We start from the raw sequence: 23,630 nt of genomic DNA on the forward strand, positions 1-23,630 counted from the left end.
ATATTATTTTCATCGAACCAGTGAAATAGACAAAATGTTTGTGACATAGATACTGAAAAATTAAATATGCTACCATCAACATACACAGCGAACTTCCTCCTGGAATGGAACAGAATGTTGACTAAAGCATAAGGGATGTTTTATAGTTCTCACTTACCTAATGTTTAAATATTTCAACACTAAATTTCAGTTTCATACAATAAATGTTGTTACTATATTTTTTTCAGGAGGCAATACACTCGACAAAAAATTATGATTTTGTATGTTAGAATGTTTTATCATACTTCCACTCCCATTTTCTCCTCTACTTCGTCCTTACTCTTTTAAAACGGAACAGTGGGGCCCAAATCCAGACACAGAGAAGCAGGTAAGAGCAGCTTCAGTAAAATCTATGGTCCAGAACAGTCACCTTAAGACAACAGGCTGCTTTCAAATAAATGACTGTCTACAAAAGTGAGTTCCTTTCTGTGCTTTTTTAAGACATATATGACTTTCTAGTCTATACTACTGTATTTCTGTTTTGTCTGTTTTTAAATAACAGAATAGGTGATTTCATTTACTTTAACTTTTTTCCTTCCTTATTTTTAGTGTCTTCTCTAGGCTTTAAAAAACTAAAGAAATCCCAAAAACCAGGCAGCCCCCTATTTCTCACTGAAATGCAGACAGAGACACAGGAAGTGGTGACCACCCCCACAACCCAGTCCTTCTGCTGTCACTTCCTGTCTGATTACAACACCCCCACCTCCTAGTCTTTGTTGTCCCCCCCAACACAAATACTACTACAATACTAATGTGTTTAAACAGAAGGCGATATATTAAAAGATTTATCAGTGGGTAAGGAAAAGGGCTAGGCTACCTATACATGCAAAGCTTTGTCTAAATTCAATTACTCACATAAATCAGTACATTTAGATTATTAAATAGAACTGTATTAGGTATGTATATTAACCCAGCAGCCTAAATACACAGGGTGATAATTTATTTGGAGGGAGGAATTCGTTCAGGAATTATTCTTACTTTAACTCTATACTGTGGGCTTATATATGCATGTGGGTACGTACAAGTTAAACATACAGATACTTTGTTATTTCTTAATAGAACTTTATATAAAAGTTGGGAGCAGAACCAGAAGGGGGTAAAAATTCTACTCAGAAAATAAATAAATAACCAAACTGGGATATTCTTCCAATGACTAATAATATCAAATCATAAATGCATAAATTATTACATTTAAATAATACTTTGCTAAGCTCATGGCACTACGGAGTTAAGCATCACCTAGGTTGCTAGGCATGACCATACAAAAGGGCTTTTAAAAAGGGAAAGTTCCCAGGGATTAGAGGAAAGCCCAGTTTGCTTTATGGTCATCAGCTTGCTCCATTGAATCACATCTGTCTGGGCTTAGCAGCTTTAAATTCATTCCACAGCTTGCAGGGCTGACATGGATATGATAAGACAGAAGAACAGAAACAGCGCTCTGAAATAACCTGGCTGAACTGCACATGTTCTGACCCTTTTTGTCCTCCCTAGAGCTTTTGCTACCTGGCAAATGCAAGTCTAAAACCGCACTTGTGTCTCCAGATCTTTGCTGTTAGCCAAGCAGAAACCGATTTCCCCTGGACGAGCAGCCAGAGAGGTGTTCTCTGAAGAAGACTTCTAAGTGAGTGTGTGAGCTGAACTCTTACTGAACTGAATTAATTATTAATGATGCAGATGGAGCTGTCCAAATGATAAGAACAGCTCCTGACGTGTCATGATCCAAGCCTTCATTAAACCATTTCAGGCATACTAATGGTTTCCCCTGCTCATTACTAACTGGCACTTTTCTCATAGATATAATAAGTCCAGTGCCTGTAGGCAAGACATTCTATAGAAAGGCATTAAGTAGGAAGTTTTATCTCCCACAGCCTCTTCCTTTTCTTCACAGAATATTACAAAGGTATACCTATTTAAAACTATTAAGTTAAAATGACTTCAACTCAGTCATAATTCAAAATACATTTTCTTGGAATAGCAAGAAATGTTTTGTTATAAGAATATTCCTTACAGGGACAGTATATAAAATAATCTGTGTTATTGAGATTCATGTTAGAATTACATTTTAAATGTCTTGTATCACCACAGTATTTACTTAGGTGAATGTGTTTTTAACATATATATGCTATACAATCTTATTTCTCAATTTAGGTTAGACATTGTATTTCAAGGTATTGTTTTGCATTCTCTCTGTGCTGGAATGATTAGAGGGCAAAGCAATCCTAGAATCTCAAGGAGATCTGCATGCAACTGTTACCTACTAGTTTCTTTTGTTTTTAGGTTGGGATGTGACCTAGAGCCTTCCATAGTTTAGCCTGAAGGCAGAGTATAAATGAGACTGATAAATAGTGGGCTCTCATTATAAACAGGTGAAGGGCCAAAATATCCTTTACCCATTTCTTACTGAGTACACATTAACTTGTTTTTCAAGCAAAAATGTTTTTTTAATGTATTAGTTAGCTAACGTTTAGAGATAAAATTCTCTGTCAACAGAAGTAAGCATGTGACAGTTTTAGTCCCAAACACTCTAACACAGCCTTTATATTTAATTCAAAGTACAAATGTTTTTGCTTTAGGAAGTTCTAAAGAAGCTAATGTCTTTAAGGATAGTAACTCTACATGGCCGCCATTAGTCACTGCATTCTAGAATAAACTGAGGATGTGGTCTCATACACTCAGGGGCAAAGCTGTGGCCATTGCCTAGAGAGAATAATCTGATGAGAAATCACCATCTCAGGAACACTGACAATATTTCAGTGGTTTATACAGGCACTCATCTCAAGTGTTCATTTTGCTTTGTTAAAGTAGCTATGTGAAATAATTATAGCAAGAATTAAAACGTACACACTATTTTTTGGTGTTTTCAGTTTGTTCACCAACAATGTTTTTAAATTAATTATTTGTGTGAGATTGATGTTAGGTGTCCTTCTCAATCATGCTACCTTATGTTTGAAGAAAGGCTGCATACTGAGGTGAAGGACAATTCGACTGGTCTGCCTGTCTCTGTCTCCCCAGCTCTGGGGTTAGAGATTCTCCTGGCCACACTTGGATTCCTTTTCTCATGGCTACAAGTCTTCATGCTTACACAGCAAGGGCTTTACTGATTGAACATGAGCTTTTCTTTCTGAATTTTATGAAACACTAGTTAACATTAAAACACCCTGTAAAGTTTCTTTAGGAAAAAAAATTGGAAAAAGAATTAATAGCAACAAAATATTTAAAATAGCAACAGCTACTGTGTTTAAAGACATTAATTCTGGATAGATGATATTTAAACTTGTGGGTTTTTTTCAAGCTTCCAAAGGCTATTAATACTCATTTCTGCATTGTACTGTAACTAGGTCAAAGTTTTAAACTATAAAATGCTAATATTGAATTTCCAATATGATTACAGATAATATAAGAGGTTTTAAAAATACTTTAATGTTACTACTGTTGACTTATATAAATTTCACTTAAGAATAGTTACTGATTTTTAAAAAGTATATTAGATCTTCAAAAGGAATCCTTATTTCTAATGAATTTAAAATTCATTTACTAACCTTTTTGTTAATCTAAGCTTTATAAAGATTTTTGATCTAAAAGAATTTAAGGTATGGACATTCGCTTAAAAATACTAAATTACTATTAGACTAAAACAAAAAATAAAGTAATGTTCATTTGCCTTTCTAAAACAGTCAAACAATTCTTAACATGGTGGATAAGTGGTTTTTTTTTTCTCCACGTCATTTGTTTATTTGTTATTATTATGCTGTTCCGGCACACTGATATAGAAATAGCACAGGGTACGTTTCAGAGAGGTGGTTTTTCAGGCATAGTTAATTAGCCAGTGTACAACTTTCAATAATGATAACAGTCTAAATACGCAACACAGAATGGTCCTGTTAACAGACGTGTTTACACATCTTCAACTGCATAATTAGCCATGGAGGGGCATGCCTCTGTTTGGGTGCCACGGTTACAGTAGCAGTTCAGAAGGCTGTGAGGGTAAGTCTGCTTACCAGAATAATGAAGGTTACAGTAGCAGTTCAGAAGGCTGTGAGGGTAAGTCTGCTTACCAGAATAATGAAGGTGACAGGCCCAATGAAGCTCCATATGAAATAGTTATCAACGTGAAGCCAGCAACTATTTGGGAAGGAGAGCAAATGTATTAAGTAGCCTTCCTGGATCTTTACATAAAGCAGAGAAACAAAACCACAAAAATTCAGCCAAGAATTTGTCCCTCCATGTGCCTTTGAAAATTCATTAATCATGGGCAAGAAGAATTGTAATAATTCTGAATTGTCTCTGACCCAACACAGTTTAGCAGTTGGTTTACTTCAACCTGCAGCAGGTTTCATTTTAGGCACAGTATTGGATAGAAGTTTTCATAGGGAAAACTGGATTTCTCACCCTAACCCTGATGCCCTAGGACCTTCAACTTCCTTAGAAATGATCCCAAACAATATTCCACATTGCATCATCATTCTAAAGTTTTGTATGTAATCTTCAAAATTTGTCTTTCAGGTTGATCAGAATTAAATTGCTTCACAGAATTTAAAGAAAATATTCAGAAGGCATTAATGGCAAACAGTATAACATAAATATCTCCATTAGGAATGGACAAATACTGGGAGAAAAAGAAAAGCATACAACTTCCACAGCATTAAAGTATATGATGCACAAACTCATTAAGATACACTTTAGCTAGTGGTTCATATTTCATACAATAAGGAATCCTCATTGAATTTCTTTTGTTTATCTCATCATCAATAAAGTCATAGGTTTCTTGACTATAAACAAATCTTAACTAATTTTATCAGAGGAAAAAGTAAAGAGCTGGAAGTCAAACTCATGCCTTTAGCCAATGAAGTCATTAGAGAAGTGCTATAGCTTCATTCCGTCTCTGTTAATTAATATCTGTACCTTTTAAGAACAAGAAAGGGTGACTCATTTTAATCCTCACATGTTCCCAGTAAAATATTATCAATGTAAACATAAGGGATAGAATGTATCCCATATCATAATAATGCAGGAGAATCAACTGCACGGGGAGGTGTGGAAGCACTAGCTTAAGTCAGACACATTAAGTTCAGGAGAATTTGTTACTTAATATCTTTCTGAGGCCAAAAAGTTATTTACTTTTTCAATTTGTTTCAGGTCAATCTTTTGTGTTAAAAAAGAAAGTCCATAATTTAGAATCTGCCTCACCAGAGAACAAATCCTTTGAACCCAGAGAATTACAGAAGACTTGATTGTAATTTGTGCACGGCATGCCCATTCTCTCCCCAATAAAGCTTTCAGATGCTATTTTAGTCTGTCAGGGACCCTCACTGACAGCTAACAGGCTTTAAAAAATTATTCATTTGAAAAACACCCAGGTCGCTTGCAATTACTTACGCCTTTTCTGTCCCATAGCTCTTATAGTCAATAGCAGCCGAAACACCAACCACTGTGGCAGGGAACAAGTATCCGGCGACATAATAATATTTCTTCCTTGAATATTCGCTCTCGAAAACTTCAACTAACATTAAGTAGAGCTGAACACCTTCTAGGAACATCCAAGAAAAAGCTGCTAGAAAGAAAAAGTGCAAAAGCCCTGCGAATACAGGGCATGCAATCTGTGAAGGGAAAGAAGAAAAACAGAAAGGATATCTGTGAGTACAAAGCGTCCACTCTCAAATGATAAACAGTCACTGGCGGAATCACTAGTGTTGTTTAAATACCTCATCATCAGTATTGCACACACACATGCGCGCGTGCATGCACACAACACACATGTGTGCACACACACACACATTTTCCCATAAACGGACACAAGCTAAAGGCCTGGTAAAATATCAAGAGCACAATGTTTGAAAAACCCACCACCAAGTGTGACAAACTTCCTCACTAAGCAATTGCTATTATAGTGAAATTAAGTATCAAGTGGGAAGAAAGACCTTAAAATTCACTTCTCAAACTCCCTACAGTTACTCTAATGCCCCCATCTGCGGGTGTCTGCTTCACAAGTCTGCAGAACAGTTGAATGCAGACACATTATCTTTAGCTATAACAGAATTTTAAAAGCTTGTTTTAATGACAAATATCTTCACTCTAATTATGTAGGATTGATTCCTTTTTGTTTCTGGGTCAGGTGAAGGCAGGGTGATGCATTGATAAATTATGCTCTGGGTGTGACACTGAGGCCTTGTGATGATGAATAAATGCTCTAAGCGTGAAGAAAAGACTGTTGGTCAGAATGCCTACATAAGTAAAGTAGGAATTTGGAAAGTGCCATCTTTTTATTACAGGGTCCTCTGCAGTCTTCTACTGCATAACAAGCCAGAAAAAAATGCGCTTGTACTTTATTTTGAATACATTCATAATAACATTACTGAGTGAGCTGTCTTATAATTTATCACAATTTATCCTTCACTGTGACCAAACAACATGGCCAAATCCTCATGTCAGCATCACATCTGCACTCATAGCTAGTAGACCTAACGTCAGCCAACTCAACAGGTACTTACCGAGTAGCCTGTCTTATCAATGCCTATGAGAAAAATAAATTCAGCAATGAAAAGGTTGATACAAAGGTTCTTGTGGATGGTATTGCGGTCACTCTGTAAACCTCGGAAGAAACAGAAGGTGAAGATGCAGATAGCCAGGCAGACGAGGGAGACGACGATGCCCACCCAGGTGATGACTTTCAGCAGCAGCTCATGAACTCCGTTATACTGGAAAAGAGAAAGGGTGAAGAATGTCAGCATTCCACATTACCAAGAGGAATGCAGCTTCTACCCAAGTCTCTGATGAAGAATATTCAGGTGTTCAAAAGCGGGATCACAGATAAAAATGTTGACCATGTAATGGAGTTAAAGATTGTATTACTGGATTTACTACTTTAAAAGGATTTAACAAAGAGGGAGATTTTATATAGAAAATGATGCAAGAGGCCAAATTTTTTAAAACAACTATTAAAACAATTATCTTAAAAATGTAGACAAAATATTTCCATGACATGAAGACTAATTATGATGAAAATAATTAGCATTTTAATGATTGTGCAGCTAATGCATAATCCAACTTTTAAGTTTTCCTTTGCTCTTTTGGTTTCTACATGCTTACACAGACAAGCATGATACATGAAGAAGTTTTGTACTGTTCTTTTTGTAGAATGAGCAGAGTCTGGGGTGAAAACCAGAGTCTTTCTCAGGCTAGCCAAACACTACCATTGAGCCACATCCCTGGCCCCATGCTATGTACTGAATATTTTTTATTATCTACTATTACCCTCTTTAACACGAGGAAAAACTATGTAGTCACATTCCAGAAGGTTTTCTGATTTTTTTTCAAAGTCTGCAGTTGTATATAATGTGCCAACTGTTAAAGCAGCATTGTGAGAAGGGATTCCACAATTCAGTGTTGGACTGGCATCCTACATCTGGGAGCCTGAGTGCTCTTAAGCTCCCAATGCTTTCCTTCTTAAAACCCTTGATTGCCTCTGAAAAACATCTTTCCACAAAGGTGGGCAGGAACTTAGCACAAGTTTGTAATGTGAGGAAGTACCAAGACTTCTGAGCATATACGGACAGGGTAAGAACAATTAGGGACCTGCATTACTTTGTTTGCTTTTTAGTTACGATAAGCACCCAAAGATGGACTGTTACACAAGCTGTTTTGAATCTCTGAGGTCTTTCCCTGAGACTAATTAGAAGTGAAAATACTTACTGAAATTTCCCGGTGGGCCATGAGAATAGCAAAATTGGTTAGGTGGCTGCATGCACATGTTGTGCGAGTTTTATTAGTGTCAACCAGCTTGCAGCCCTGGGTAGACCAATATCCCATCATGGTTCTCTCTGAGTAGTTCCAGAAGGAGCAGTTTGCATTGAAATAATTGTCAGGCTGGGAAATAAAATGACAAGATAAAATTAGGATTTTACACTCAAAGATGGCAATAGCAATTGTTTAATATGTGTAAAAGGTAATTTAGATTAAACTTTGCATGTTTCAGACAATAAAGTTTTTCATCAGCAAAATTGTAGACTATGTTATACAAGGCACATATCTAGCTTAAAGGGGGCTTTATAGTCCGAAACACTCTAACGTGTACTCTAAATTACCAGAGATCCATTTCACACAATTACAATTTCCATCTTATGATTTTACCTACTGATGAGTACATTAGACTCTTTCCCCCTTTTCTGATAAGATTAAGGTTGTGAATTTGTTCTAAGAAAATCCTTTAGAGACCAAGTGTCTTAAAAAACAACTATGTTTAATTTGGTGTCCTTTTTATGATTAGTTGTTAGTGACAGCTTAGATACACTTGAAACACAGTTGACACCATAAGGCTCTTAAGAGCAAATAAAATACAGTAAATATTAGACAGGCTCTACAACCACACAACCTATTTTTGTCTGTGCTGGACACTTGGTTATCCCCAGGCATTCATTCACTCTACTGTAACAGCCCATCTTCCAACAAAGCAGGGGCCTGTGCTGGGAAGTACCACAGACAAGGCAACCTCCTCAGTTCTGAATTTTTAAGTGCAATATTTGATAAAAGCTGAGCCAAATATGATTAATTTTAGTATGTATGTGTGCATGTATTTGTGTGTATGTGCTTACATGCTTGTGTGCACGTGTGCAGATGCATGTGTGTACATGAGCCCAACATAACTAATTAAAAAATAATGACTAGCCATACTAAAAAATTAGAGTCTTAAGAGTTAATATTCAGATATCCTGCTGCTAAGGTAAGAGTTAATTTTCTTCCAAAAACAAATTAGAGTCATTTACATTTTCTTGTTGATTACTGAATTAGCTTTCATTAAGAATACACTTAAGTTCTAATAATCACTGAACCAGGCTCATTTAATTTTATGTTCACAGACTTAAATAAACTTGTGTCTCTGACCCAGTCCAACATTTAAAATTCAAATGAAAAGGTCTTCTCCTTCCCACCCTCTGCTTCCTGCATCCTCGGCGTGCCAGCCTGGCTTTCCTTTCTGGGAGGGTGAACCCTCCCGTGACTTCATTAGCATACGTTAGCTTACATCAATGTGTGGCAGCGTGAACAGCACCGGGTCCGTCAAGTACACCCGGCTGGACTCCTTGTTGATAGAGACGGAAATGACGTGCGAGTTCACCGCGATGGTGCTGTTGCGACCCGTGAAGTCTGCGCCCAGCTTTATGGTCGCATTCTCAGTACTCAAGAACTGCCCCAGACTACGGTAAATGATGAATACCAGCTTTGCCAGCCCTAGGGAGGAGGAAATGGTCATAGGATTCACAACAAATCACTTTGGACGAGAAAGCAAGTGGCAACACAAGAATACAGTGAGAAAATTCAAGGGACGCTTTAGGTAGATCTAAATCAAGTCCATTGGGAAAGTAACGCATTATTTCAAATGCTAAGCCATTTCTGCTGTATTAAGGATAGATTTTCAAGACAGAACAGGTTCAACTCCACAGTTTTGTTTTAAAGAGGGAAAAGTAAGGTGGGAAGGCAAGAGAGGACAAGGGAAGAGCAGGGCTGTCTGTCCCTCTCACCGTTCCTGCTGTTCTGCTTCACGGTGTTGGCGGAGAGCTGGATGGAGCTGCCGGCCCCCTTGATGCCCAGAGGGAATTTAAAGTCTTGGACCTGCCCTTCCGTGCTGAGTACAGCAACTTCCAGAGCTGGACGAAACAAAGAAAAAAGGGGGGTGGTGGTTAGTCTTTAAACTACAAATAGACAAAAGGGAATCCCAAAGGAATTACAGCTTTCTTTTGTCTATTTGCAAAACTTTATTCATTTGGAGTTTTTGTATTATGTGACTTTTCGGTGACCATCCCTTAGTGAAAAGTGAGTACATATCTGAATGTCTTCATGGCACAGGCACATCTCTTTCTAGGTAGAAGAGATTTTAATAGGACATGTAATGCAAAGTTTGTAGTTACACATTTTTCTAATTTCTACAAGCAGTGAGTGGTAGAGAATATTAATGAGAAACTGTCGGCATACAGATGTAATTTCACTCCCTTCTTTGATACAAAAATAGTCATACCCCTGCACTCTTATTACTCAAATACTATTTTACATTTTGTTTTTTTTTTTTTGTAAGTATGAAAATACGGGCATTCAGAGATTCTTAAAAGTAATTCAGCCTCAAATCAAAGCCCTCAACTGCAAGTTTACAGTGGTGCCTGTGCAACCTTAGACCCCCATCAGTGCAGACTCAGGCCATCGCTCTTACTGACTCACACTGGAAAAGATCAAGCAGCGAGTAAGTAGATGGTCTGCCTGCTTATATTGATTCTTTGTGAGGGGCAAGGTATCCAGTGTGGAAACATGACTGACTCAAGCGTTTCTCCAAAGACAACACCCAGCAGAAAGGCCCAGAGTGGCCAGTGGTGGCAGACACATGAGAATCATGAGTTCAAAGTCATCATCAACTACATAGAACATCCTAACCCAGCCTGGCTCTATGAGACCCTGCCAACAAAACAAAATAAAGCAAAACACTCACACCCTCCCCCCCTCTGATATATAATTATCTCCTCCTCACACTGAATGGGTCTATAATTACTAATTATTCCTCTTAAAAGCAAATAAAACAACAACAAAAATCTGAATTTCATGCAAATTCAGATGTTCCAGGCACGCATGTAAGAATTAGCTAACGTCACTTACGTTATACTTACTTTTTAGCTTAAAAATTATGTTCAAAGAAAAGAAAAACTGATATGAACTTTTTAAAGTAATGGGATTATTACTACACATGCCTAATGATTTTTAAAGAAATGAAGCAATGGATATGAAATAATCAACTTTATAAAAGTAAGTGTGCATCAGTCAACAAACATTGTAACAGAGAATAGAAACATTCCAGAAATATTAAACCTGATGGAAAGAAACTTTCAAAACCTCAATAGTTTCTGACCTCAATGTATCAATTCGTAGTTTAATATATACTTAATTTTAAATAAATTTATATCTTCTCTTTCAGGAAACAGGATATCGATATGTGCTAACCACTTCACAAGCTTCTCACTGATTAAAGTGTTACAAAAACAATCCTTAGTAAAATATGCTATATGCCACATTTTAAATATAATAGCCTAAAGAAATCAACAAGTATAACTAGGTAGTTAATTAGGGAACAGTATTATAATTAATCAAACTTTAAAAATTAAATATCATCAGCAGAAAAAGTTCAGTACATTTCAACTTGCTTGATGAAAAATAAAAAACAAAACTTTACAACACAGTAGGAATAAAGGAACAGCTCCCTGAGCTGGAGGTTTTCCTCTCAGAACAGTGGTTTGTGTCCATGCAAATGTCCAGGATGATGAAAACACCCTTTAAAGAAGGACACTTACTGGTGTGTTTTAACTTATCATTATCTTAGAATGCTATGTAACAATAAAAAAAAAAATCAAAGGAAATGTAAACTGTGAGGGTATAACAACTCATTACTCACAGTAAGTGTAATTAAGAAATAGGCCATTGTGTAATTCTCTTTAATTTGAAGAACTCTGGTACTTGTTATAATACCGATCCATGAGTGAAATATAATTCTAATAAAAATTCAAGCAAGACCTTATGGCTGTATAGGACTTGAAAAACTGATTTTAAAATCCATATGCATGAGATGTACACAAAGGCAGCTAAGGAAATTCCTCAAGGAGAAATATTGAGAGGCTCAAAAGCTGCTAGCATCACTGAAAACAAGACAGTCCTGCACAAAAGCAGGTCACACTAGATCCTGCTGCCATGCTGACACTTGTAGAACCTTGTTGGATCACAAGAGATGGGGAAGGGAGCACATCATGTGTTGACAGAAGTGCAGAGAGAACCAGTTCACTCACATGGAAAAAGCCGCATCAGCTGCTTCAACCACAAAACACAATGAAACATAAACTTCAGAAAGACTACAACCCAATGTAAAACCACAAAGATGAATACCTTACAAATTTACAAAGTTATAAAACGTGGGATCATGATAAAATCACAGTAGAGATGGTTTTTATAAAGCAGGAAGCCAAGAGTAAAATGTCTTAGGTATCAAAAACTCCAACCCTAAAATTAAAGACTAATCAATTAATTGTACATCATTATCATGTAAAATAATAGCTTCAAAATAGTTAAAAAGGAAAGGAAAGCAGTTTTTAAACTACATAATCCTCAATAAATTAGTGGTGAGAACATACACAGAATGCAAAGAAATAGATAAAAAGGGAAATGTTGGGAACAACAAATTCACAGATAAAAATAAAACAGGTGAATGAAAAGAAAACAAAAGAAATGCTTCAACACCTAAGGAAACTACAGATAAAAGCAGGAATGCGATCAATCCAAACTGATTAACAAAAGTTACATCAAAATGAAGTGTTATTTGTGGTGGTGCAGTGTTTTTTACCAGTGAGGACATAAATTGGAAAAATTAAGCAGAGGAAAAACTGGAAAATATTTAGTAAAATGGATTAGTATAGTATGTCCTTTAAAAACTTTCTTGTAAGATACATACACACATGCCTAGAAACACACTGAACAAGAAGACCCACAAAAACTTTTGGTCTACCTTTCCTTGTCAAAATATGGGAATTCACTGAAATGCCTTTCAGGGTAAACTGTGGTATATTTTCAGATCAGATGAATGAACAGAGATGCACCTGACAGTAGATATAGTCATGAGAATCCTAACTGGGAGGGAAAAAAATCATCTAATGGCATGCATTTACGGCATGAAATCATTAGTGCCATTGATACAAATATAGTACACATGTGCAACCTGATTACTAAAATTGTAAAAATTAATCTTAAGCGGTGGTTGAGTCTTAGAGTTTGAGATCAGCTTAGACAAACCATCTCCATAAAGACCCCAGGATAAAGGTAAAAATTTATATAACAGCTAAAAATAAATGAAGGTGATAGTTATTCCCTACTTGATCTTGTCTATCATGGAGAAGGTCTGTCATCAACTTTACTACTGAGGGAACATCTGTACTGTCTGTGTGTTTTAACTAAAGTGAATATATTATAATATCACGATGCAGCACTGCTGGATGCTTATGCTGGTCACTATGGCACATGCCTTAGTCAACAGATAGATCAAAACGCACATACTTAATTCACTGGAGAGCCATCCAGAGTCTCACTCATCACAGCTTTATCCCCCCCCCCCTCATTGGCTGCAATGAGATGCAGGAGAGCCTCTGCAGAAGATGTTGATGGGGGCCAAGGGACCTGCCAAGTCCTAGGTCAGTCTAGGCTCAGGGGAGAAGACAATATAGTATAGATAGTAACCGATCCAAGCCCAGGTTCCTGTCCACATAGAAGGATAGAAGAATAACCTCTGTTGTAAATCATATTTTGACTTTTTTTTACAGCCATAATACAACTAAGTCTAAAGTGACAGTATGAAGGGTGGGGGGCATGGTGGGGGTAGGGGTGGTGAGGAGGGGTTATATTGTCTACTAAGGCCATTCTGAAAATAAATAGAAGGAGATTTTATAATGGATGGGTTGGGCTTATCTTACCTAAGCTATCCAATTAGCCTTAATGTCAGAAGGAAAGACAATGAACAGTACATGTACCACAGTGTTACTCAAAAGAAAGTTCCTGGTGGGGAATGGAGGGTGGGGAGGTGGGGTTGGGGGGTCAAACTTGGCCTGCTCAAGCTACTAGATCTAATTAGTGTATCAAACAGAGTTGAATGATGACCTGGAGATGAAATCAGCCAAATATAAAATGTAGAAAAGTCTACAGGATCTATCATCCTCCTTATTTCTCTATTAAAACAATAAGTATTTTTAAATGCACTCTTTTAATGAAAGGAAATTAAACCATCATATGGAATATAAAGACTGATTTTTATATCTACTTTCAGATAAAGCATTCATAAGAATAAAAGTGTATGAATATTATCTTCTGAATATATTTTCTTAATTTTAAAAAGGATACTGAAGATTCCACATTAATAATGATAGGACACTATTATTTGCTGTAAAATAATACGATGTTGAGAAGTGCAAGCAAGATAAGATTAGGCAGATGATGCTGAAACTAGGTACCTGAAACTTTCAAAACCAAAATTAGAAATTTTTGCTATTCCCAAACAGCACAAAAATGGAAAGTCACTTACTGGGGGAAACATTCAGTGTATAGATTTCTGGCCTAAGACATACACTAGGCACACATAAAGAGTCCTATTGCTTATCAATCAAAAAGCAACTGAACTAGAGTAAAATAAATTAACAGATACTTTACAAAAAGATGCGTGAATGGGCCATAAATGCATGCAAATAATCCATCAATTAAATGTTACTTACTGGGCATAGTAGTACATATCTCTAATCCCAGCACTCAGGAGGTTGAGGCGGAAGGACAGAGTTTAAGAACTAGACAAGGAGATCATGTCTCCATCATACTAAGTAAACATATGTCACTTAGTAATCATAGAAATGCAAAACTAACCCTAAAATAAAGAGACTGAGTATTGGAAAGATGGAAAACTACTCACTGCTGCTAGAGACCAAGTGAAAATGAGAGCTACTGTGTGGTATCAACTCAAAGAGTGAGAAATGTGACTAGATACACAGAATTGGGAGTAGATCCTTAAAATGGAGTCATACTGAACAACATGACTGGACTACAGATATCAGTCTGGACAGAGGGATCTCAAAACTAACTCAACATAAAAGAAGCAAGATTAAAAAAAGAAGGCAAGTCAAAGTCAGGAGCCAAGTACAGTGACAGGAAGCAGTGGCTTCCTGGGCTGGAGGTGGGGGGAGACTGCCCTTTGAAGATAAAAATGTGGTCTACGCTGATGATTACATGGAGAACATTTGTTCAAAATTCATGAGACTCACATTCAAAACACACACCCCTGAATACAAATTAGACCTCAAAGTTTACTACAGATGCTGTCCTCATACAATTACACCATTTTTTATGGGATCATATATCATATGAGTAAAATCACATTATGAAGTTAAAACTAACTGCTAAGAAGAAAACCAAATTGTTTTAATAATTGAAGATAGAGCCATCCTTTAAGTTTAGATAAGCACTTCAAAATAATAAGGAAATAGTAGGCTATTTTCACAGTATGTTTAAAGACAAGTTCTAGGAAAAACAATGTTTTCTTCATGCTTAAAACAGCACATATTTCTTTTTTGCAAAAAAATGATTATGAATTAGAAATAAAAATAAATAACTATTTTAAAATGCTTAAGGTGACTTCTATGCTGATAACATTGGGGTAATAAGTATAAAGATTCAAAAAATTCCAAGCATGGGTTAGTAATATCAGTAAAATGTATACACTGTATCCTAAATGAATATTCACAACATCTTTAAGCTTAACATTTCAATAGAACAATCCTTCCGAACACAGAAAGATATATTAAGAAAAGGATGATTTACAGACATTTAATTTTCAGTTTGTCTTGAACTGAGACAGAAAATATCTGGGATATATAAATGGGTTTGCATCCCTAACTCCATGTATATCAGGGGTAGTGGGGCGTTCTGTAATCCCAGGAAGGTGGAGCCAGGAGATTCCAAAACGATCTGAGAAACAGAAACGTGTTCTATGGTCACTCAAGGTTTAAAAAAATCATAGGATTTAACATGGCCCTTCAAATTTTCATGCACAATTGAAGTGGAGGGAAAAAATTTTAGTTGTTTTTTTGTCTGTTTGTTTGTTTTGATTAACATTAGAAAATTTGGGAAACAAATTAAAGTTACAAAATATCACGCCATAAGTCTTTCTCGGATGCATTCAGTAAGAGGATGGGGTCTACACCACTTCTGTGCTTAGGGGTATGCCACTGGACACAAGTGAGTTGTGTTCAGTGTGTATGAATCAGCAGGAACTACCATGAGATCATAGAGGCTTTGAGGTTTTATTCATTTCTTACTGTGACTAAACTGTGTGAACACATTTTCTTTTAAAGAACCAGATACCTAAGATTATGGTGGGTGCATCATTTTAGCCTCATTTATACACTGATATTATCGAGTGATTTATATTTCTATACCTCAGAACAAATTATTTCACTTCATTTGAAATTTTTACATACATGAAATAAGCTTAAGTTTTTCAATTCAGGTGCCATATTTGACTCATGTCATCCTTTTTCCCCGCGTTCCTCAGTCGTTAATATGACAGTCATGATTTGGCAGTAAGACATGGCATTACATCCACAGAACTTCATCCATGTTGCCCTAAAGGAGTCAGCATGGCTTTTGGAGGAGGAGTGAGAGGTCTGGTTCTTTTCATGTTTTTTTTTTTTTCTTTTTTACTCATAATCAGGAACCTTTCATTTCAGTAAGCTATTAGTAAACTTCAACTGAGGTTTTTCAGATGAAGTCTTCAACCTCACCAATTAAGTGTCAATTCTAAGAGGGAGAATTTTAAATATCAGTTTTTTACTCTCCCACCAAATATTGTCAACAATAGATTTCTGACCCTCATTGGCAGTATTTTAACTCCTAGCTTACCTTCCAAAACTACTGATATCCATTTGACAACATAGAAATAAGGCTATTTTATGCTAAAAAAATATGTTCTTCACCGACAGTATCTTTTAGTGGGAAGAGGGAGAGAGAGTCTCCCACAGGCCAGCTGACCTTCAACCTGGACCTCATGGCTCCAGCTCCCTGGGATTACAGAACGCACCATTATTCCTGGTTTACATGGTGCCAGAGATTCAAAGCCCTGGCTTCCTGTGTGCTAGGTGAGCAGCTCACCAACTGAGCTCCGTCCCTCACTGTTTTGTTTTGTGAACCTCCCTCTAAATCTATAGCCTAGAATGGTCTTGGACTCAGCAATCCTCCTGCCTCAACCTACCAAATGCTGATATTACACGTAGGAAGCACTAAGCCCAGCTATGAAACATATCATTTACCTACAGGAGGTTGTGTTTAACGTCAACAGTCCACTCAAGTTTTACAAGCTAAATAGTTGACTGGAAGAACACATAAAGTGATTAAAATTCATTAGGAATTGTTTTAAAAATGGAAAAGCATTTGCCACCTCCTCATAAGAAGTGCTTTCATTACTCAAGCAATCTATATTATAGCATTTAAGTGCTCTTATTTTTTCTTTTAATGATTTTTCAATTGAAAACCCACACATACTCATAAAATCAACTTTTATAAGATATAGGCAGATTTCAGCTTAAGCATTAATTTTTATTAAATATGATCAATAATTTCTTTTCCTGAAAATAAGTAACTCTGCAAAAGAGAAATCTAATGCTGGGAGATGATAAATTCAGAATGTAAACGTTACTCTCCTTCACACCTGTCTTCTAAATCAAGTGTGAGCACAGATACACTCACCAATATTCTCTGTGGGCATCGAGACCCTGGTCGGTTCCAAGAGATTGTCTGCTAGGACAAATGCCCCTTCTTCCAATGTATCCAGTAACATCGTGGCTGTGTGCGCCTGCTCAGAAGAATTCATGTGTTTCCAGGAATCCAAAGCCTCGGGTCTCAGGAGGTTGTCCACTGTGTCAACAATTGCCTGCATCCATTAGAAAATGACCGTTAGTTCTGACTGCTTCCAGAGCACAGGGGATCGTTAACTGCTGACTAGTGACAACTGTGATGTTCACCTGACATGATGATTTACTTTTGTTTCATGACTCAGGCAACTGTAAGTATGGACAACTACTTCAAAACATCACTAAGTGGATATTAGTGAACAGCTGCTTGACTTTAAAGAGTCTGTAAGGAAGGTGGTTTGTTTTCATTTCTCTAATCACATTGCAATTGTTGAAGGGGACATGGAACGCCCAGCAGCAGCTCAGAGTCTAATTTACTTGACTTACATGTATGGTCATTCAGAGCTACTATAGTTACCCGATTTATAACTTCAGAATTTAAACGTAAGACTAGAAAACACTAATGTTACTGGAGTAGGTCAGTATCTAACAGAAATTTCAGTCATAGTATTTTTTGAACGCGAACTCAAATAAGTTAGACTGCTCGACAGACGCTGTCTATTTATTATTACGTGGGTGTAAGAGTAGCTTTTTTCTTTGTTTGTTTGTTTTTTGTTTTTGTTTTTGTTTTTCGAGACAGGGTTTCTCTGTGTTGCTTTGCGCCTTTCCTGGAACTCACTTGGTAGCCCAGGCTGGCCTCGAACTCACAGAGATCCACCTGGCACTGCCTCCCGAGTGCTGGGATTAAAGGCGTGCACCACCACCGCCCGGCCTAAGGGTAGCTTTAAAGTTCATGTTACCTGCCTACATTTTCACCCTTCCCATTACCTATACAACCAAAAGATAGATGTATGTATGTATGTATGTACACACACACACACACACACACACACACACACATTAACTTCTAAGGACTGGGTCTGCTTTTAAAGGAATGAGGAAAACAAGCAAAATACTGGAAGGCTACACTGATGATTTAAGGAGAATGGAAATACATACGTGTTACAACTGAGCTGCAAATATTCCTAAGTGTGGGCTTAATTTATCCCCGTGCAAAAGATCATTAAATAATAATATAACCCAGTAGGTTGGTCCACTGGAGGCAAGCTCTGGTGCTCACATTTGCTGTACTTAGGCTGGGGTGTGCTGTGCCACGGATAGCTGGACAGCTGACATCACTCCGTGTGTTTACTGTTCCACATGCCTACACATGATGTGCCATTAGGCCCCTGTATACATTGTTCTGATCTACTGGTAACTGCTGAGGAAAAGGACACACTATATATGAAAAACAACAATGAACTGCTAGTTTGAGGCTCTGTACTGAAATGAGCAAGGGGAAAAGTTGTCCAAGGTTATTGTCAGAGTGAGATTAATTAGCTTAATCCATCTTATACCCTCGTTCCATCTGCCTTGTGAGCCACCATGACCTCCCTGGCAGGTGGAAGGTACTTCCAAGTGTTGTTAAAGGCTTTTTTCCCTTTCTACTGGGAGATGGAATGGTCCAGAAGGCTCACACGGATACTTCTTCAGCCAATAACTAGAGTGGAACAGAAATTGGTCTGCTGAGGCCAGATTCATTAGTCACCAAGAAATACAGACTGGAGCCTCTAATCTAAGTTACAAATGAATCCTCTGTAGCCAAGTAGAAACTTGCTTCATTTGCATAGAGTAAGTCAGTTTCTGATTTGTAATCTAAGGAGGCTTATTAGTCTTGTCTGAACAGAGAAACTCATTTGAAACACACTGAAGTGACACTGGTCAGAAATTAAGGTCATATTGAGATGTATCATGTGTACACATTCCTCCTGATGACATACTTACATTAATTTGAAATTCTCCTTATTTATTACTATTTGCATTTTTTAGGTGGGATCAAGATAATCATCAGCCTAGTCATATTCCTGAAGCAGTCTTTTCTTGCCAGTCTACCCTTGGCTCACTGAGTTATGTTTTGGACAACATACTGATCACTGCATTCCACACATTAGTATCTTAAGATAAACTTGAGTGTGAATTATTCCATAGATCTCTATTAGTTGCATCTTTATTCAGATTCTTAGGGGTCTTTAGAACATTACTACCTGAAAAATGGATTTCTCTCTGCCTTTTATTGTAAAGGGGTCAGGTCCAAAGGTGTCATTTACTAACTAGTGAAATGCTGTTCTTTGTGCCCATCCCTGACCTTGCCCACCAAGTTGATGAGGTTTCAGTTTCTGAATAAATTCTCATTTGCAAAACCACAAAAGTTCTTTGGTTTGTTCCCTCACTATGTGACTTTGTCCTTCGAGGTTAGGTTTGCCAGGTAATGGCGAACTCCCTCTCCCCAACAGGAAGGGACTTCTAAACTACAGAGCAAACCAAAATACAACAGAACTACTTTGGCTTCCTCCAGTGGAGATTCTCAGCACGTTGCCTATCATTTCAATACGCTAGGAAGAAATATTGGTCCTAGCACAAAAGTGCCTCACTGCTCCTATCATGAAAAGATCTCCCACCTATCACATACTGGAATCACCGTAACCAGTGTTCGTATTTCATGTCTGGACACCCATACTCAGCACCCTACTTCCAGAAGCAAATTCCCGAAAGGCCAGGACAAATCCTAATTTATTGAACAGTATACCCCAGAGATCAGAAAGCGGTGACTTTGACATGCACATATATTATGCCCATACAGTCTTTGATATGATAAACTGCCGAGAATATATCATAGCTGTCTCAGGTTGTTGAATCCAGAGATGACAAGAGAAAACAAAGGGACTACTATGTGCTTGCTTCCAATTCAGAGGATGATCATTAAATTCTTGTTTTTTTTTTTTTTTTTTTTTTTTTTGATAAATGGGAAAACAGCAAAAAAAAAAAAAAATCAGTAAAATATTACTGGCTTATCCTGAGAAAAGCCAGCACTTTTATACAGCTGATATGGGGCACATTATATAATTATCAAAGACTGAAAATTCTGAGTCATGCAGCAAGATGGTGTAAGCGTGGCAGGCAGCCGTGGGAGGGGAAGAGCGGGGCAGCACGGGAAAGATACCTTAAGGTAAGCCCTGCATGTCTTCTCTCGTTTTTGGAGCTTTTAAGTAAAAGAAGAGAAAATCAGAGGTTAGATTTTATCTGCTGAAAAAAAATGAGGAAAGAAGAAATCCTCAAAAATTAAGTTGGCGTTGTTCCTGACTGTCAAGTGGATTAGCTCCAGATCTCCTCTGGGCATCTGGGCAACTCCTGTCACAGCCAATGCTGTCTCCTTACAGTTTTCAGCTCTGTTTTCTTAAGGGTCATTTTTTTTTTTATTTTTAAAAGAGAAAACATATACAAACACCATTGTTAAAAATAATAGTCCACTTATCTATGGCTAATTCTGGACTTGAACATCTGAACATGGATGTAATATAAACATAATACAGTAAGTAGCACTTAGACATCTTAGTAAGAAAAACCTGGTGGTATGATCAGCATTCTCCTGACAATGGATACATCCTTCTCCCCAAGGCTGTCCCTAATACCACTGTGTGTCACACCTTTGTTTCAAGCATTAACAGCTGCATTTTTTCCCACAATTCATTAATCATGTATCACAGAATCTAGCTACAAATGCTAATTCTACAGCGAGAGCATTGACCACATTTAGATGGATCAAGTCACCATTAAGTAAAATCTGTAATAAATGGTGTCATTTAGAACTTTAAGGGGCAGGAGAACACTGCTCCTTTCTCAGTAATTCTTCCTGAGAAATGAGCAAACTGGGAAGTTAGTTCTCTAAGTGTGTCTGGGCAGCTGGCAGCCAAGTTTTGAAGGGCAGAGAGCCGCCACACACACACAGACCCCTGTCCTTCAGTGACAGAGATCCTACCTTGTTGTAACTCCGCCCGGCAGAATCCTTCTCACTAGGTTTCAGCTCCTGCAGCTGAGCATCAAGGATGTCCACCAGCTGCTCCATCAGTCTCACTGAGGAGCTCACATCCCCGGCAAACACGGACCCCTTGGTGTGCTTAGCCAGTTCATTGGCTAGACTTGCAGCATTTTCTCCACTTCTGATCTGGAACGACAATTTGTATTATCTCAGTAAAACTCTCATTCTGCCTGTGGCTTTCAGTTCTCTTCAAGCACCTCTGTTGTGGTCAGGGGAAAAATTGCAAATATGTCAAAATCTGCAACTAATTGAGACCAATAACTTTCTCTTCATCTTAAGAAGATTAAAGGCTTTTAGATCCTTAACACACAAAAGAAATACTTAACCAGACACAAAAAAGAAACAAAAGGGAAGGAGGGGACATTTTTAAATTTTGTTTTTCAGTTGGCTCTCTTTTTCCTCTAACCACTTTGTTGTTATTTTAAATTTTTTAACTTATTCCAATGATGCTGATTTTACATCAGACAATGGATAGTTCTGATCACCTATTGTATGTGTGTATTTCAAAACAGGTAGATGGAGGAAAAATCAAAGGGTCCAATATTACAGTGCAAAAATCAAGAGAGTGACGTCCAGGCCTTTTGAAGGTCATTTTCACACACGGTGTCGTAACCATATGTGATACAAACATCTGTTTGCATTCTGTGGGTTCACTTGCAAACTTAATGATACTTGATTTATTGGGCCAATACACTATTTGTCTTAGGAACATCAAAAGAACCAGAACAAACTAAATGTGAATGAAATTAAACAAGTATGCATTTGTTAAACAGCTTAACACAGAACACAGCATACCCCCAAACAAATTTAACATTCAATGACTAGTATACAGACAAAACTATGCTTTAAAAGGAAAACAAAAACCAAAAAAAAAAAAAAAATCAAAAAACTTTTATGCAGAACAAAGGACCACAGAGCCTGGTTTAACATAGAAAACTACATTATTTATGTTAGAACTTCAAGCCCTCAATCAACATATCACATCAAAACATTCCAACCCACCTTCTGAGCCAGCTGATTCACCCAGTGAGAGGTGCAGTTGCTGAGATCAGGGCCCTTAGGGTTCCATGTTCCTGTGGAAGCCATGCAGAGATACGAGGCTGTTCCTGTAACGCATGCAGGAAACAAGGGTGAAACCGAAGCCGTATTTTAGGCCTCTGGGAAATTGGCACTAATGATCCTAGACTGTGTGTTAAATTTTGAATAAATGCTAATAGAAGGAGCTGGCAATAACCAACAAAAAGTAGCATGCAATGCAAAAGATTATAAACAATAAGCATAAAGTCAGCATAGAAACATCAGACATTTAGGGAAAAAGAAAACTCTTGATATTCGTGGGACTCATCCAAAGTGATGGTTATAATGAGAAAGACAGCTGTAGGGGAGCCTCACTAGAGGCCTGGGACAAAAATCTCAGGTTTGACATAGGTAATGTGAGAGGTACTTCTGTGCCTGATCTTAAGTGACTTTGATAGTTTAAAACCCTTACGTTGTGTAGAGAAACTGTATTTGTAATGTAACAAAATAAGGAAATTGGCTATTGTAAATATCTCCCTCTATGGAAACTGCTTCAGTGTCATTTAGAAGGCACTCATTAAACTACACATGCATACATTACAGGGTATAATACATGACAGGAGATACCTCTTGTCCCCTTGGGACAGGGTCGTTCAACCATCATTCCCCTTTGTGTCTGAGGCCACTTTATCCCCTTCGTTTCTAATGCCTCGCAGAATCTCTCTGGCAGGGGAAAAATATTTGTTACAGGAGGAATTTTGGTTGTAGAAACTGCTGGAGGTGGCTTTGTCCCTCTGCTTCCTTCCTGAGGTCCAGCTACTGTGGTGCTCACGGAGCCTCTCTGTGAAGTAGTGCTTGTGGTTGACACTGTGGTTTTGAACAGCTCAGCTGAAGAAGTTATTGTCACAGCTGTGGTAGGCACTATGAAAAAAAGATGAGTGTATTAATCTCAGACACACCCTCATGCTCACCTACAGTCACTTGTATGTGAATGTATGCGTGCATACACACACCCCTTCACCCATCCATATATTCCAAATAAACAAATAGAATTATGGTAGGGAAGGAGAAGAAGAAAAGAATCACTTCCATTACAATTTATTCATAAGGGCAAAAGATGACCATTTAAGCTTAATGGTAGCTCAGCTCTCAGTGAAATATGACCACATGATTTAAGTGCAATCTCTCCATAAAGCGCTAAACAAATGAAGGCAGTGCAGGAAAATTCTATTATACAAACATACTTTATCAACAAATGCAAA

At 37.5% G+C, this 23,630-nt stretch overlaps 1 protein-coding gene across 50 annotated transcripts in view; it reads right to left on the minus strand.

The window, feature by feature from the left end:
* The window catches only part of Adgrl2 (adhesion G protein-coupled receptor L2), a 628,692-nt gene that overhangs the window by 15,405 nt on the left and 589,657 nt on the right, over positions 1-23,630 (minus strand). For 35 of the 50 annotated variants that reach the window (XM_028876838.2, XM_028876801.2, XM_028876812.2 and 32 more), the window contains 11 exons: positions 22,996-23,289; positions 22,354-22,457; positions 21,292-21,477; positions 20,476-20,514; positions 17,332-17,515; positions 9,552-9,677; positions 9,056-9,261; positions 7,729-7,902; positions 6,528-6,734; positions 5,416-5,636; positions 4,095-4,161 (listed from right to left, as the gene is read on the minus strand). In XM_028876838.2, the coding sequence (XP_028732671.1) occupies positions 4,095-4,161; positions 5,416-5,636; positions 6,528-6,734; positions 7,729-7,902; positions 9,056-9,261; positions 9,552-9,677; positions 17,332-17,515; positions 20,476-20,514; positions 21,292-21,477; positions 22,354-22,457; positions 22,996-23,289 (1,808 nt within the window). The remainder of the gene's footprint in view (positions 1-4,094; positions 4,162-5,415; positions 5,637-6,527; positions 6,735-7,728; positions 7,903-9,055; positions 9,262-9,551; positions 9,678-17,331; positions 17,516-20,475; positions 20,515-21,291; positions 21,478-22,353; positions 22,458-22,995; positions 23,290-23,630) is intronic. The other 15 variants (XM_037207199.1, XM_037207197.1, XM_037207202.1 and 12 more) reach the window with 3 other exon arrangements.

This window comes from Peromyscus leucopus, chromosome 6 (assembly GCF_004664715.2).
Source record: "Peromyscus leucopus breed LL Stock chromosome 6, UCI_PerLeu_2.1, whole genome shotgun sequence".
NCBI lineage: Eukaryota > Metazoa > Chordata > Mammalia > Rodentia > Cricetidae > Peromyscus > Peromyscus leucopus.